The sequence below is a fragment of the Columba livia genome, chromosome 15 (assembly GCF_036013475.1).
Source record: "Columba livia isolate bColLiv1 breed racing homer chromosome 15, bColLiv1.pat.W.v2, whole genome shotgun sequence".
NCBI classification, from domain to species: domain Eukaryota; kingdom Metazoa; phylum Chordata; class Aves; order Columbiformes; family Columbidae; genus Columba; species Columba livia.
The window spans coordinates 11,601,735-11,616,240 of NC_088616.1; the positions used below are offsets into that span (position 1 = coordinate 11,601,735).

At 53.0% G+C, this 14,506-nt stretch overlaps 3 protein-coding genes, 1 long non-coding RNA gene and 1 other non-coding gene across 6 annotated transcripts; 2 read left to right on the top strand and 3 right to left on the bottom strand.

Annotated features, from left to right (window-relative positions):
- The first annotated feature begins 158 nt into the window (after nt 1-158).
- Nucleotides 159-4,030, top strand: RPS2 (ribosomal protein S2). 2 transcript variants are annotated; one of them, XM_021300650.2, is made up of 8 exons: nt 159-177; nt 1,086-1,244; nt 1,449-1,538; nt 1,995-2,102; nt 2,620-2,793; nt 2,871-3,030; nt 3,483-3,574; nt 3,907-4,030. In XM_021300650.2, exons 2-8 carry the CDS (start codon nt 1,089-1,091, stop codon nt 3,985-3,987), a joined length of 861 nt encoding a protein of 286 aa, XP_021156325.2. In that variant the 5' UTR covers nt 159-177; nt 1,086-1,088; the 3' UTR covers nt 3,988-4,030. The 2 variants fall into 2 exon arrangements, with proteins under 2 accessions (XP_021156325.2, XP_064887317.1); XM_065031245.1 differs by lacking the exon at nt 159-177 and adding an exon at nt 910-944.
- On the bottom strand, nt 172-837 carry LOC110365988 (uncharacterized). The gene is made up of 2 exons (XR_002425966.2): nt 700-837; nt 172-354 (listed from the first exon to the last, which is right to left on the bottom strand). It is a non-coding gene; the product is annotated as an uncharacterized LOC110365988 (long non-coding RNA).
- Nucleotides 423-547, bottom strand: LOC135575530 (small nucleolar RNA ACA64). The gene has a single exon (XR_010466487.1). It is a non-coding gene; the product is annotated as a small nucleolar RNA ACA64 (small nucleolar RNA).
- Nucleotides 4,031-4,494: 464 nt separating the features above from the next.
- Nucleotides 4,495-6,415, bottom strand: NDUFB10 (NADH:ubiquinone oxidoreductase subunit B10). Its single transcript, XM_065031246.1, has 4 exons — nt 6,174-6,415; nt 5,562-5,700; nt 4,856-4,995; nt 4,495-4,696 (listed from the first exon to the last, which is right to left on the bottom strand). The coding sequence occupies exons 1-4, from the start codon at nt 6,319-6,321 to the stop codon at nt 4,596-4,598; spliced, it is 528 nt and encodes a 175-aa protein (XP_064887318.1). The 5' UTR covers nt 6,322-6,415; the 3' UTR covers nt 4,495-4,595.
- A 575-nt stretch (nt 6,416-6,990) lies between these two features.
- On the top strand, nt 6,991-14,304 carry RPL3L (ribosomal protein L3 like). Its single transcript, XM_065031244.1, has 10 exons — nt 6,991-7,128; nt 7,952-8,144; nt 8,396-8,564; nt 9,399-9,534; nt 10,443-10,629; nt 11,142-11,302; nt 11,576-11,677; nt 12,308-12,403; nt 12,614-12,733; nt 14,190-14,304. Exons 1-10 carry the CDS (start codon nt 7,126-7,128, stop codon nt 14,244-14,246), a joined length of 1,224 nt encoding a protein of 407 aa, XP_064887316.1. The 5' UTR covers nt 6,991-7,125; the 3' UTR covers nt 14,247-14,304.
- The last annotated feature ends 202 nt before the right edge of the window (nt 14,305-14,506 follow it).

Below are 14,506 nucleotides of genomic sequence, written 5' to 3' on the forward strand. Positions count from 1 at the left end.
GGCGGGGCCGGAGCCGCCCGTACCGGAGCAGATCCGCACCGCCGCCCAGCGCTCCAAGGCGTTTTCCAGACCACCATTCGCTCCCTCGCCCCAAGAAAGCGATTTCCCAGTGCCATCCACCAGGAAATGCAGGATTTTCAGGCAGAGGGAACAACAAATAGACAAGCCAGCTTTTGGGTAACTCATCTTTTATTGTATATAAAAATACATCACTGAATCGGCTATTACAACACCCCCTTTGCAAGGCTCATCGTCACAGGGAGCAGACGAGTCACTCCGTAGGACACGCTGCGGGACCGGCGGCTTGTGCTCGGGAGGACACGGCCCAGCTCCACGGGCCGGCGGATCCCGCACCTACCGAGGGAAAAGCAGCTCAGCACCGCGTTACCCAGCGCGCTGGGCCCGGCGCCTGCCCGGCACAGGGTTATTGGAACATGGGTTTCACTCCCCACGCATCACCGTGGGCAATAAGCTTAATGTTCCCAATGCTGTTGGCGCAGTTATCTCACCGGGGGCCACAGGAGATCCCGAGTGATTTTCAGCCCGCGCCTAGCGCCCCCAGTCAACACAACCCCACCAAGACGCGACCCTCCAGTGCCCGCCCGACGCCAGCCCAGACACCAGTCTTTTTCAAGATGTTAAGAACATATAAGAGGGGAAACCCCGCATGCCCCCAAAACCACGACCAACCGCACTCACCCGCGACTCCCCTTAAACTAAGAGGTCGGGGCGTGCGCGCCCCATCATATACGCATGCGCACGGCGGGCGCCAGGTCTGCCGGCCCCGCACCCTGTATAAGCGAGCGGAACGCGCCGCTCTGCCCCGCGGTGTATTCCTCATTCAGCGCGCGGGGCTGGCACAGCCAGGAGTTGTTCTCGCGAGACTCCACGGCCTATAAATTGCGGGCGGCAAGGAGGCGCGGCCTTCTACCCTGAGGGAACACGTAAGTGTGGCGGGTGTGATGGCGGGGTGGCCCGTGGTCCATCCACCCTCATCGGGCTGGGGTGGCCGTATCGGTCATCTCCGGGCCCTGCCGCCGGTTCCCGGGGCAGTGTCCCGGCTAACGCGCCTGTTTCTGCTCTAGCAAATGGCGGACGACGCCGGTGCTGCGGGAGGTGCAGGAGCGGCCCGAGGGGGCTTCCGCGGCGGCTTTGGGACCGGGTTGCGGGGCCGCGGGCGCGGCCGCGGGAGGGGACGAGGAAGAGGCCGTGGAGCTCGTGGAGGCAAGGCCGAAGACAAGGAAGTAAGTGGGTCCTGGGGCTGGAGGGGCCGTGTGGGGCCCATCCTGGTGGTTTGGAGCAGGACGGAGCGGGGCCGGGTGGAGGGGGGAGTCTGTGGTGAGGGGCCCTGCTGCCTTGCTGAAAATTAAAGTAAAAAAGAGCCTGTTCCCGTGAGGTGCAGGCAGCTGGTGCTGTCGCTGACCGTTTTCCACGGGTTTCTTTTTCAGTGGATTCCTGTCACCAAGCTTGGTCGCCTGGTCAAGGATATGAAGATCAAGTCTCTTGAGGAGATCTATCTTTTCTCACTTCCTATCAAGGTGAGTTTCTGTAACAGTCTAAGTAGTGCCTAGCTGAGTCTTAATCTAGCCTACAACATGGCCAGTAGTTGCTGTGTTTGCAGTTGAGGGCACTCAGGTTGAGTGTGTTTCCATTAAAGATGCGACCGATGTTCAGTTGAAGACACAGGACTGATGCAGTCACTGTAGTGCAGCGTGGTGGGTTTTGTGTGCTGCAGTCCCACTTGTGTGGAGATGGCAACACATCGCTCAAGTGTTTTTGTAATAGTTCTGCTTGGTGGAAGAAAAGAAAATTTAACTTGCCATGTTGGGCTGCCTAGCAAGCTAGAATAAGTTTATGCCTGCGAAATTTAACACGCTTAAGTAGCAATTACTTTAAACACCTTGGTATAGGATAGAATTGTCATAGCCTTACTAGCTGTGTTCAGTTCGTTTAAAAAGTGTGGCGTTATGTGATTGAATGACTGAATCTTGCAGGAGTCAGAGATCATTGATTTCTTTCTGGGGTCCTCTCTGAAAGATGAGGTTTTGAAGATCATGCCAGTGCAGAAGCAGACTCGTGCTGGCCAGCGCACCAGGTTTAAGGTAACCTTGTTTTTCTGTTTTCTCACCTTGAAAACTCTGTGAGTTAACTTTTGTTTTTGGTATTATATTGATGAATTAATTAAAATAAAATAACTTTATTTTTCTCTGTAGTAAATATTTTGGTATGGAGATGGGCTTGTGTAGCTTACAGAGTTTTTGTATTGGCTTTAAAATCCTAGCAATACATTCAAACATTCCTTGAAACAGCCCTAGCACAAAACTTAAGTCGCAGTTGTGTGGCAATGTTGGCTTCTCAGGGGAGAGAGCCTTACCTGTCAATAGGGAATGCTGGTTGGAAATATATTGGGACTTTGGACCAGTCTGAGGCTGTAGCAGAGATTGGAATCCCAGTTGTTTAACTGGTTTTGACTCAAGAATGAGCTGTAAGGGGAAAAACGGCTTTTGAACTGTGAGGTGTGACTGTTTGCACCATGGGTTGTCCCATGAGAGACCCCAAGGAACAGAGTTTAGAGTCCTGTGAAGTGCAGCTGCTGCTAAACATTCATTTCAATTCCAGGCTTTTGTTGCCATCGGGGACTATAATGGCCATGTTGGTCTCGGTGTCAAATGCTCCAAAGAAGTTGCCACAGCCATTCGTGGGGCGATTATTCTGGCCAAATTATCCATCGTACCTGTACGACGTGGATATTGGGGGAACAAGATCGGCAAACCCCACACGGTGCCGTGCAAGGTGAGGGTGGCTGCCCAGGCTTGGGACTTGTGCTATTGTGGCTTCTTTGGGAGCCGTGACACACTGTGTCCATGCAGGTCACCGGCCGGTGCGGCTCTGTCCTGGTGCGGCTGATCCCAGCCCCCCGTGGCACAGGGATTGTGTCTGCCCCTGTCCCCAAGAAGCTGCTGATGATGGCTGGGATCGACGATTGTTACACCTCAGCCAGGGGCTGCACTGCCACCCTTGGCAACTTCGGTAAGATGTATTTTATGTTCTTGTGTTGTGACCTTGCTGTTTATGTTGCCGTTTTTGTCAGTGGCAGGGATGTGACATACCCATTTCTGTAGTGTTTTTTTAAATCTGTGTCAAAGTAAAGCAAAAAACTTTGGCTGATGCCTTTTAATAGTGCAGGTTAGACCTGCTGTATGCGATACTGAAGTTCTGTGAAGGTTAATGACAAGAAGTTGTCTTTTTATATATGTAGTGATCCTAAAATCTCCCAATCTGCGCGATTGCACTTGTTTGAAGTAGTGTAATTGTCGTAACTGGAGAGAGAGAGAAACTTGAGTTCTGTGTGTATATTGGAGAGACCCCGCTGTGTCTCCCTGTTCCTCCTGAACCCCACACATGTGGAGCTGTGCGGGTGGGTCCCAGCGAGTGGGTTTTCATCATCACTGTGACGCGTGACCTTTGTGTCCTGTCCCTAGCAAAAGCCACCTTTGATGCCATCTCCAAAACCTACAGTTACCTGACCCCAGATCTCTGGAAAGAGACGGTGTTCACCAAGTCTCCGTACCAGGTAAGAGCATGGCTGCGCTTTGCAGCTCACATCTTACTCTTTGCACCCTGTAAAGTTCTGATGCTTTACTCCAATAATTTGTGGTGTAGTAAGGGGAGAGCAGAACTGCAGGCAAGTAGAGTGCGACTTTGCAAAATGCATTTTTGAGTAATACTTAAAAATTGCATTTTGTGGGCAAAGGAAATAGGAAGAGAACTTCAAAATATTAAGTAAAGCAAGTTATATCTGAACCACTGCAGCCTGCATATACACACTTTGTTGGAAAGGGATGCAGTGCTAAGAAACCCATGATTGTGGCTTAAGAAAATGCTGTTTTTCTTCTATTTTTGCAGGAGTTCACTGATCACCTGGCCAAGACCCACACCAGAGTCTCAGTGCAGAGAACCCAGGCAGCTGCTGTGGCAACAACTTAAGTGGGTTTTGCCCAAGACAATAAAGTGATGAGCAAACAAGAAATAGTGATTGGTTTGATGGGATGCTTAATTGGTTTGACTGGATGCTTAATTGGTTTGATGGCATGGTTAATGCGTTGGGCAGATGGATTGAATCTCTGCTGGGGATTTGAGTAGGTTGGCATCTATGGGCCAGAGCCTGAACATCTGTGGGATGAAACAGCATTTCACATTATGCTGATACTATTTAATTGTGTATTAAGTGGGGTGTAGAACCAGCACTGAGGATGATGTGCTGTCCCATGGAGGGAATTCTCTGCCAGTGCTGGGCTGCACAGGTTTTGTTGGTTTGTGGAGGTGGGGACAGGTCCTGAGGGGAAGGAAATCCCCGTTAAGGCAGCTGGTGTGACTGGAGTTAGGGCTGGCATGGTTCAGAGGACCATAACAGTCAACTGCAATTCAAAGCTGAACACAGAGCTGAAAAAGCAAGAATTCTGTTTGCACATCTCTTCAAAGAATTAGTCTAGATTCCAGCTGTGTGGCAGATGTTTATTGAGGTCACAGCATCCGAGATGCGACATTGCGGTATCAGATGAGCACTGTGGAGGGAGGCGTTAAACCGTTCAGATCTACTGTGATGCATTTTCTTGTGCCTTCCTCTCCTCCATCATCCTGTGCTTCTGCTTCATCAGGCAAGTCCTCGCGTTGCCATGGACACCAAGATCACCATCTAAAAAAGAAAGTAAATGTCTGAAGAGTCTCCCTCAGCAGTTAAAAATAGAGCCATGTCATGTGTGAAGGCTGGGAGGTGGGTTAAAACCCCCTTTCCCTGGAGCTGCACAGGCTGTTGCTGTGCGCACATCTGTCCTGTGTGCACATCTGTACTCACATCTGTCCTGGTAGGCCTTGGTGACCTGCGCCAGCTGTTCCATCTCCTTAGCACAGTTCTGGAACTGGTTGGGTCCCTCCCTCTGCTTGCAGGCGCCCAGCCGCTCCCGGACAATCTCCACGATCTCCTGATCAACCATCCTGCGGGGAGGATGATGCCAAATGCAATAACAGCCCAGAGATGATAGAAAAGCTAACAAAGGGGCAACGATGCCCTGTGGAAGGTCAGCTCTGGGGTTGTGCCAGGATCCTGGTGGGTCCTGCAGGGACCAGGCAGGGCAGAAGCACACGTCCTAAAGCCACCTGGCTCAGCTCAGGTGTGTGCAGGGGACAGCTGGGCAATGAAATGGCAAGATGTTGTGCCAGAGAGGTTCAGGCTGGACATGAGGAAAAGTTCTTCACCCAGAGGGTGCTGGAGCACTGGAACAGGCTCCCCAGGGAGGTATCATGGCCCCAAGCCTGACATGATTCAAGAAGCATTTGGAGAACACCTGCAGACCCATGGTGTGAACCGTGGGGTTGTCGGGTGCAAGGGACAGGGGCTGGACTTGATGATCCTTGTGGGTCCCTTCCAACTCAGGAATTCTATGGAATGGATGTTGGTAATGGGGGGGGCAGGAGCTGCTGCCCAAACTCCACAAAAATGCTGTAAGTTTGAGCCAACTGCTGCAGTTCTCAGGGGTGGGACACCCGGGTGATAACTGTACCTGTCCCTCCTCCACTGCGCTTCAGCCTCGTAGAAGCAGAGGTAGTCACCCTCCAGACACTCGCTCAGATCAGGCACACGGCGGAACTTCTGGTGGTAATAGTAGAACTTGTTCTTGGCCTGCTGGCGCTCGATCCACTCTGCGAACAGCCCCGTGGTCACACAGCTGGCACACGCCGGCCACCGGAGCCTGGGGCTGTGGGTGGCCACTTAGGGTTTCTGGCCCCCATGTGCCCTGCTGTGCGTGTCCCTGTGTCTGTTCTGGGTGCCTGTCCCAGTGTCCATGCTATGTCCCATGTTTGTGTCCCAGTGTCCATGCTGTGACCTTGTGTCCCATGTCCCTGTGTCTGTCCCAATGTCCGTGCTGTCTCCCACATCCCTGTCTATCCCAGTGTCCGCGCTGTGTCCCATGTCCCTGTGTCCATTCTGTATCCTATGTCTGTCCCAGTGTCCGCGCTGTGTCCCATGTCCCTGTGTCCTTTCGTGTGCCAGTCCCCCGTCCCTGTGCCTGTCCCCGTGCCATGTCCCGGCCGGGCTCCCGCAGCCACCCGCCCCGCGGACCGGCGCTAAAAGGGGTCCCCGGGAGCGGGGCAGGGGCTCGACCCGCCGGTACCTCGGACGAAGGTGACAGGCGCCTCGACGACATAGCCGAAGACGGCCTGGAAGAAGGTGACCGGGTTGGGCACCGACGTAGTACTCTCGACGACCGGGGTGCGGGTCGGCGGCACCTTGTACGCCTCCCAGTCCCTGTCCTCCGGCATGGCGGCGGCGGCGGCGGGACCGGCGGGCGGCGCGGGCAAGATGGCGGCACCGCGCACAGCGGCGGCGCAGCGGGGTCAGGGCGCGCCCCTCTGCGCAGGCGCCGCTCAGCCCGGTGCATGCTGGGAGATGTAGTTCGCGTCCTCCTCAGGCCGCAGCGTGGCGTCATATCATCGAATCATTTTGGTTGAAAAAGACCTTCAAGATCATCAAGTCCAACCGCTACCACACCCCGGTACTACCCCATGTCCCTGAGAACCTCATCTCCGTCTGTTCAACCCCTCCAGGGATGGTGACTCCACCACTGCCCTGGGCAGCCTGTTCCAATGCCCCACAGCCCTTTGGGGAAGAAATTGTTCCCCACATCCAACCTCAACCTCCCCTGGTGCAACTTGAGGCCGTTTCCTCTGCTCCTGGCACTTCTTACTTCAGGTAAGACACCAATCTCCTCCACGCTGCATCGCTGTCTCTACCCGCAGCAGTGCTGCACCAACCCTGGGGCGCCTGGCTGGGCATTTGCAGCGTTGGGAGTGCAGGTCCCTGTTAGGAATGATCCCAATTGCTGCCATTCACGTTTAAGTTGTTTAGGAGGGAGAGGCGTAAACTGAGACACTGGAAATTGACCTTTATCGCTCTGCCATGGGCCGTCCGACCTGCCAGCTTGGCCGGGTGCGAAATTAATATCGCAGGGGGTGAAGTGAGTAGCTAAATTTGTGTCTTCAGGGCAAGAACCATCTTAAGTATTAGACAGGGGAGGCATTTACAGACGGCCTCTTGCTGCTGCTGGTCGAGGCCGAAGACATCCCATGGTTTGTAACGCTCGGTGCCGCTACCTTTCTGTTGTGTGCAGAGGGACAGGACTGGGATACCGGTGACATTAGTGTGGCTGGAATGGACTCAAACTCAACATAACTTCACTTGGGCTGGAAAATAAGCTTGGTGGAAAGTGCAACCAGGTGCCAGGACTGATCTTAGCAAGGAGAGAGTTGCAGTGGATGTAGAACTAACCCCGTTCCCTGTCTGGAAGCCAATTGTGTCCATGTCTCTGCAGTGCTGGTGCTTTCTCTCTGCCTGGCTCAGCATGACCTTGCGATTGGGGTTTATATATTTAGCTCTTCTAATTTGGTTTTCAAGGTGCATATTTAACTTGTGCTTGTTCTTATTACTGATTCCTTTGGGCGTCCTTTCCCTTTTTTTTCTGATCGTTAACTGTGCTTATTTGGTGCCATTTGCCGTGACGGCACAAAGCCCATGAATCCTGAGCAGGCCCTTTTGTTGCTGCCAAATACAAAATAAGTCGTTATAATTAACATCACAGAAGGGCAGATCTATTAAAGAACATATTTCTTGTTCAAAGTCCTCAAGCAGAGGAGGGAGATCATGTTCAAGTTTTTTATTTAATGGGCATCATTTGTCTAAGAATTTACTCAGTTCTTCCATACGCATGATGGAAGCTTGAACAAAGTCCCATCCTGTTATGAATTCTTGTTTGTTACATTGGAATTGAGGAGGACCCGGAATTCCTCCAGCATTCCCTGATGTTAAAGGGGAGATTTCCCGTTGTGCTTGGGGTCCTGGTGTCTTCTAGGACCTGAATGTGAAGCTGGTGTGTTTTGTTCTTCCTCTGTGCAGTCCCACCGCAAGTTCTCTGCCCCCAGGCATGGCCACCTGGGCTTCCTCCCCCACAAGAGGAGCCGTCGCCACCGTGGGAAGGTGAAGACGTGGCCTAAGGATGATCCCAGCAAACCGGTCCACCTGACGGCTTTCCTGGGCTACAAAGCCGGCATGACACACACCGTGCGGGAGGTGCACAGGCCTGGGCTCAGTAAGGCTCAGCTGGGGGAAGCAGGGAGCCAAAGCCAGGAGTGGATTGGGTGGGAAAAGCTGTTCCTCGGAATGGGAGGTGGAGCGTGTAGCTCCCAGGTTATCTCCTGGAATGCCGCCCAGATCTTGGATGGCCAAAAGCCACATCACAGCCAGCGTCAGCTGAGTCTGGGGGTTCCTGGGTGCCCCCACACCAGTGTGGTGAACAATGCTAAATGATGCTGAGTTCTGTTTCCCTTGGCTGTCTTGCAGAGCTCTCCAAAAGGGAGGAGGTGGAGGCCGTGACCATCATTGAGACACCCCCGATGGTGGTGGTGGGGGTCGTGGGATACGTAGAAACACCAAAGGGCTTGAGGAATTTCAAGACAGTTTTTGCTGAGCACATCAGTGATGAGTGCAGGCGGCGCTTCTACAAGAACTGGTACGTATCTCTGTGGCTGGGGGGGTCCCTTGCGGGTAGTCCCTGCAGCTCCTCATGTCACAGCCATGGCAAACAGCTCAGCTACCGGCAGCTGGCTCTGGGCTGGAGTGAAACTGCGATTTATTTAGTCATGCAGAGAGATACTGCAAACAGTCTGATGCTGGGAATCAGCGTATACGTATGTAAATTTATTCTAATAGTTGAACTGAGTGAGCTCTCTCTACAAGATCATATGGCAGTGAGTGCTGCAGGTTCGTTTTCCTTTGTGTGGGTCGGGCCCATCTACTCTTGGTTAAATTGGAATACTTGAGCTGAGTCATCCAATGAAGGGAATAAAACCAGATTTATCAGGGGGAAAATCGATGCAGAATGTGACCCCCTGGCCCTTGTAAACATCAACATCCCAAATCCCACACCAGCAGAGAGGAAAACGGAGACATGGGTTTCGTAACTGTAGGAATCATGTCTCCTGCACAAGTGCCGTTGAGATCCACCCACCGCATGCCTCCCATCCCCGTCTGGGGCTGTTTTCTCCTTTCTCCACTGATTTTGTGCTTGTATTTTGATGGCACCAAGCCAGTCAGTGGGAGACAACTGGATTCCTCATGTAAAAATGTTTGAATTACCAGCCCTTTTCACAGCTTATTATTCACTTTCCTCTTCCCTGTGTCGTGGCCCTGGCAGCCAGGTGAGGTTCAGGTATCCACAGGTACCTTGTGCCTCTGGGGAAGTCCCTGGCTAGGTGATCTGTCCCCATGTCCCCCCATGCTGTGCTGGCTCAGGAGCAGCACTTCACTGCTCAGCTCTGCTGGATGTTAAACGCTCTTCTTGTAGGCACAAGAGCAAGAAGAAGGCATTCACCAAGTACTGCAAAAAATGGCAAGATGAGGATGGCAAAAGGCAGCTGGAGAAGGATTTTGCGGCCATGAAAAAGTACTGCAAGGTCATCCGTGTCATTGTACACACGCAGGTCAGAGCGCAGGGCGGGTCAGGGTCTTCCTCAGCCTGGGAGTGTGGTGGGGGCCTGGGAACCACAGGGTGACATGGAGGCTGGGCAGGCAGACGGTGTGGGACAGGGCACGCAGGCGATGCGAGGTGCTGCCTGACCTTTCCAGCTGATTCCTGGCACCAGCCCTGTCCCGTTAAGCCGGGCTCAGTAGAGCTCCTTGGTGGGTGTTGCTGGGGAGCCCACCCACGCCATGGAGAGCAGAGCCTCAGCAGGTGCTGAGCCCCATGTCAGCGAGGCCCCATGATCACCTCAAATTAGCAACTGTTGTCAAATGCTTGGCAAAAATAACCCGTGGGCCGGCAGGGTTTTGCCAGATGCTGATTGCTGGATACACAAGACGCATTTTCATGTTGATCCTCGTAGTTCATGGCTGCTCTGGAGTCGGGGGAAGAGCTAAGCTGGCTCAAAGCTTCACTTGTGTCGGGCACAGACTCTCAAAGTCCCGCTGTGGCGATTTGGCAGGGGCTTTGTGCAGGGAGAGGGGAATGGGGGAGAGCAGAGGCACCTCTTGGTGGGAAGTAGAAATAGATCTGACGGCAGAGGTGGAGCAGAAGCAAAGGAGAGATGGTGCTGAGGAGCATAGCGCTGCATCCTGTGCATGACTCTTGGGGTAGGATGAGGCTGGACTGCTTCTGTGCTCCCTGGAGAGAGGATGTGCGTCAGATCCTGCCAGGAATGGAAGCACTGGTAGATTGGGGGATTGGTCTTGGGGACAAGGAGTTGTGAGAGATGCGATAAGAAGAGGTGGTGAAGAGCTGGTCCTGCTCACCCCTTGTGCCCCTCACAAGTGGTGGGTGATGTGCTCCTGCCCTCATGTTTGTGCCTGGGAGCTGAGGGATGTTTTCCCCCGACGCACTGTCTCACTGCAGATGAAGCTGCTGCCGCTGCGGCAGAAGAAGGCCCATGTGATGGAGATCCAGCTGAACGGCGGGACAGTGCCTGAGAAGGTTGACTGGGTTCGAGAGAGGCTAGAGAAGCAGGTTTCTGTGCACAGTGTCTTCAGCCAGAACGAGATGATTGATGTCATTGGTGTGACCAAGGGACATGGGATGAAAGGTAGGGATGAAAGGTACCAGGGGCTTGGTTCTGTCCTTCTCATGTAGCCCCAGTGTTGGAGGAGTGTTGGCTGTGCTGAGACCCCAGTAACTTAACTGCAAAGAGCCTTTGGATCTCAACCTTGGCATGCAGTTCCATTGTAGCAGAGGTTGGTTTCCTTAATCTCAGTAAAATCCATGTTGTCGGCTGTGCTGAGTCCTCCCAGGAGGCTCCGAGGTGCTGGGAGTGGGTAAAGCCATCACATTTTCTACAAACCCTCTGTGTGTGAGGTGTGGGTGTTTCTGTGCGGGGATGTGCTCAGCAGCAACACGTCACAGCCTGATCAGCTCCATGGGAAGCGAGAACAGTTCTGTGTTCTGGCCTCTCACAGCGGTGACAGCTCTTGGTCTCCTTCCAACACGGTGTTTTCCAAAAGCTGCAGAAGAACAATGAGCCGCTCCCCTCCCCAGTGCTCAGACACCAGCCCTGAGTCTCCCTGCTGTTCTCACCGTCCTGTCCCGTCACTCTCCCAGGGGTGACGAGCCGTTGGCACACCAAGAAGCTCCCCAGGAAGACGCACAAGGGGTTGCGCAAAGTCGCCTGCATTGGGGCCTGGCACCCAGCCCGGGTTGGCTACTCCATCGCTCGGGCTGGCCAGAAGGGCTACCACCACCGCACTGAGCTCAACAAGAAGGTACAGCCTTGATGGGCACCTTCGGGGCACCACTGCACCTACACTGCCTCCCCTCCTGTCCCCATCCTGCTTTGCTTGGTGGCCTCTGTCCCCCACAGCTACTCAGATTTTTTCCTAAAGATGTGCAGAGCTGTTTTCTCCGTGCTTTTCCCTGTTCCCTGCTCAAGGGACACATCATAGGGGATGCATCTTGCTAAAAACTGCATCATCCCCACCACATCTTTCACCGAGGGGCTGTGAAAGTCGCCAGCTCCGTTTCCTTTCTGTTCCCAGATTTACCGTATCGGCCATGGGATCCACGTGGAGGACGGCAAAGTGGTGAAGAACAACGCCTCGACGCACTACGACGTCACGGAGAAGACCATCACACCTCTGGTGAGAGCTGGCAGGGGAACAGGGCAGTGACTGGCTTGGGTTGCAGGAATCTGAGCTACAGGAGTAATTCCTGGGCTGGAGACAGCTGCGTAGGAAATGATTTGAAGGTAATTCACTGAAAGAAATGCAGTGATTCCTTTCCTTGTGTTTTGGACATGGAAAACCATCTCTGTGAGTTGTTTTTTTAGGCCCATTGGTACATCCCAACATTTCATTTTCACTTGATGACCTAGGCAGGAACTGAGAACTTTGTTTAAAAAGACATATAAGTGACATTAAAAATCTCTTATTTAACAGATAAATATTTGTTAGTTGGTTTAACAATTCACTTTCATTTATTAAAAACTCTTAACTGGGGAGTGTAGGCAGCTCTACTCTCTGCTCACCCACATCCCCATGGCAGGACTCATGTTGCTGGTTCCCCAGCTTGCAGGGGATGCTCCTCACCTGGGATCTCGTGTGGCTGAGATGCTGCGCTGGTCCCGAGTGGGAGCCCTGAAGGGTGCAGAGTATCCTTAGCTGGAGGGACTGTCAGTTGCTGCCTTCTCCTTCCCTAGAAAAAGCCACACATGGTCACCTGCGCCCACCCAGCTCTCCTGCCTGCCAACCTCCCTCTGCCTCTCCCCACAGGGTGGATTTCCGCACTATGGGGAGGTTAACAATGATTTCCTCATGCTGAAGGGCTGCGTCGTGGGCACCAAGAAGCGCGTGCTCACCCTCCGCAAGGTGAGAGGTGGCGGCACTGGGGAGGGACGGGCTGTAGCTCAAATGAGTTGCTCTGCCATCCAAAGCACCTGTGAGCACCAGGGTGTTTCTCTGAGAATGCAGATTTTCATGCCAATACTGTCTAAAGGATGCTCCTTGGATATTTCAATCCCGCTTCCATCAGATTTTCTGTAAAGATAAGCCTGATGTGTTGTGACTCCTCTTTTCCAGTCCCTTCTGGTGCACACGAGCCGCCGGGCTCAGGAAAACATCGAACTCAAATTCATTGACACCACTTCCAAGTTTGGGCACGGCCGGTTCCAGACGGCGCAGGAGAAGCGAGCTTTCATGGTGAGTGACGCTCCACGCCGGCTCCCGCTCCCGGCCCGTGCGCTCAGCTGGGGCTAAAGCAACCAACTGACTCCAACTAAGCATCTGCTTCTCCGTATAATGAGTGATGTGGACTGTTTTGCAGAAAAGACAGGCACGAATTCAATTCACCCGGCAAATATTATGCTAAGGAAGAACACGATGGTTGTGTGAGTGATCCAAGACAACCCAACTAGCAAATAATATGCCATATGGCCAAGCAGTTTCCATTCACCATGGGATTTTTAAACAAGCAGTTAACTTGGCAGGAGCTGCCTTGGACATATGGTCCCTTTCACCCGTAAATGTGCGCTGCTTTGATTTGTTTGGAATGATTTATAACATTAATGTTCTTAAGAGGAAAAGGTTGGGTCAAATTCAGACCCAAATTTGCAATTCTTTTGTCAGGAAGCTTTCAAAAAGGCTGGGCAGTATACCTTTCTTAAATCCAGGGGAAAAAAAATTTAAAAACAAGCAGAGTTTCATGAATAGTTTTGCAACCTACACCAATCTGAATGTGGAATGGAGGAAGTGTTAAATAAGGCAGGTCTTCAGCTAGCAGAAAGGAAAGAAACAACTGCCTGGATACCGTGCAGACGTCAGCGTGTCTGGGTCTGGCCTGGCGGCTGGAAATCCCGTGTGAAGCCGGTTAAGCCTCCTCAGCCCTGGGAGGGGGATTTGTTGCGCACTGCCTTTGCAGAGCTCTTTAGAGGTTAAGCTGTTTTTCTTTATCTCAGTGCTAGGAGCTTGTTCCATCTTCTGTTCTTGCTGTTGCTGCAAGTCCTGAGTAGCTGCGATGTGGATCTTAGTGACAGGAGGGGGTTTTACCCGGTTGCAGATGTTTTCTGTTTTCTGCAGTGGAGTGGAGTGGCAGTGGAGTGAGAGTTTCCCCCATCTATACTGTGTTAAAACTTTACGTTTGCCTAGAAGTGGAGTCACATCAGTAATTCTTGCAACCTGCTGCAGTTGGTCCAGAACAACCCCCTTTCTTAGCTGGTGGAAACCCCTCAGGCTCTGTTAAGTTGGCTGATGAGAACCTTTCCCCAGGGGAGGTTTTCCCTTCTCCAGGGCCTGTACAGCAGCTTGGCAGCACCGTGCTGAGCTCCTGGTAACGTTCACCGGCACAATTACTACTCCCCTCCCCATCCCCCGACTGCTGGTCATTCATTGCCACTCTCTGGCTGCTTTTGTGCTGTCCTGAGAATCAAACCCATTGTGCAAGAGTGATGATGTCCTGCTCCGGATTCCTGCAGGGCTGAGGAGGCCCCGGGGTGGCCAGGAAGGGCAGCATAGAGCCGGGGAGCAGAGACCAGGAGCTGCCATGCACAACAGAAAGGGGCCAGAGCTGCATTTGTGCTTTGCCCCCAACTCAGCCACAGCCTCAGAGCTCAGGTTTGTGTGCTGCTAACCCAGAGCTCTGCTCTCTGCTCTCTTCCAGGGCCCTCAGAAGAAGCACTTGGTGAAGGCGAAGCCGAGCGCGCAGGAAGAGCTGTGAGGACTGAGATTTGCAAAGCTACCAACCGGGGCACTTTTAATAAAGGGGTGTCAAGCCATGCCTGCTGCCTGTTGTCCTTCTGGAGGGGTGTCTGCCTGCACTCGGTGCTGCCTGTGTGTCCTTGGGCTCCTCAGCAGGTGGGGATGGGACAATGAGCACTTGGGACTGGCCCATGTGGGCAGGTACTAACTGGGACAGCCCGGTGTCTGCTCTGTCCTCTGGATCTTGTTGCTCCTTTGCCCAGTTAATTTTTTCCCACT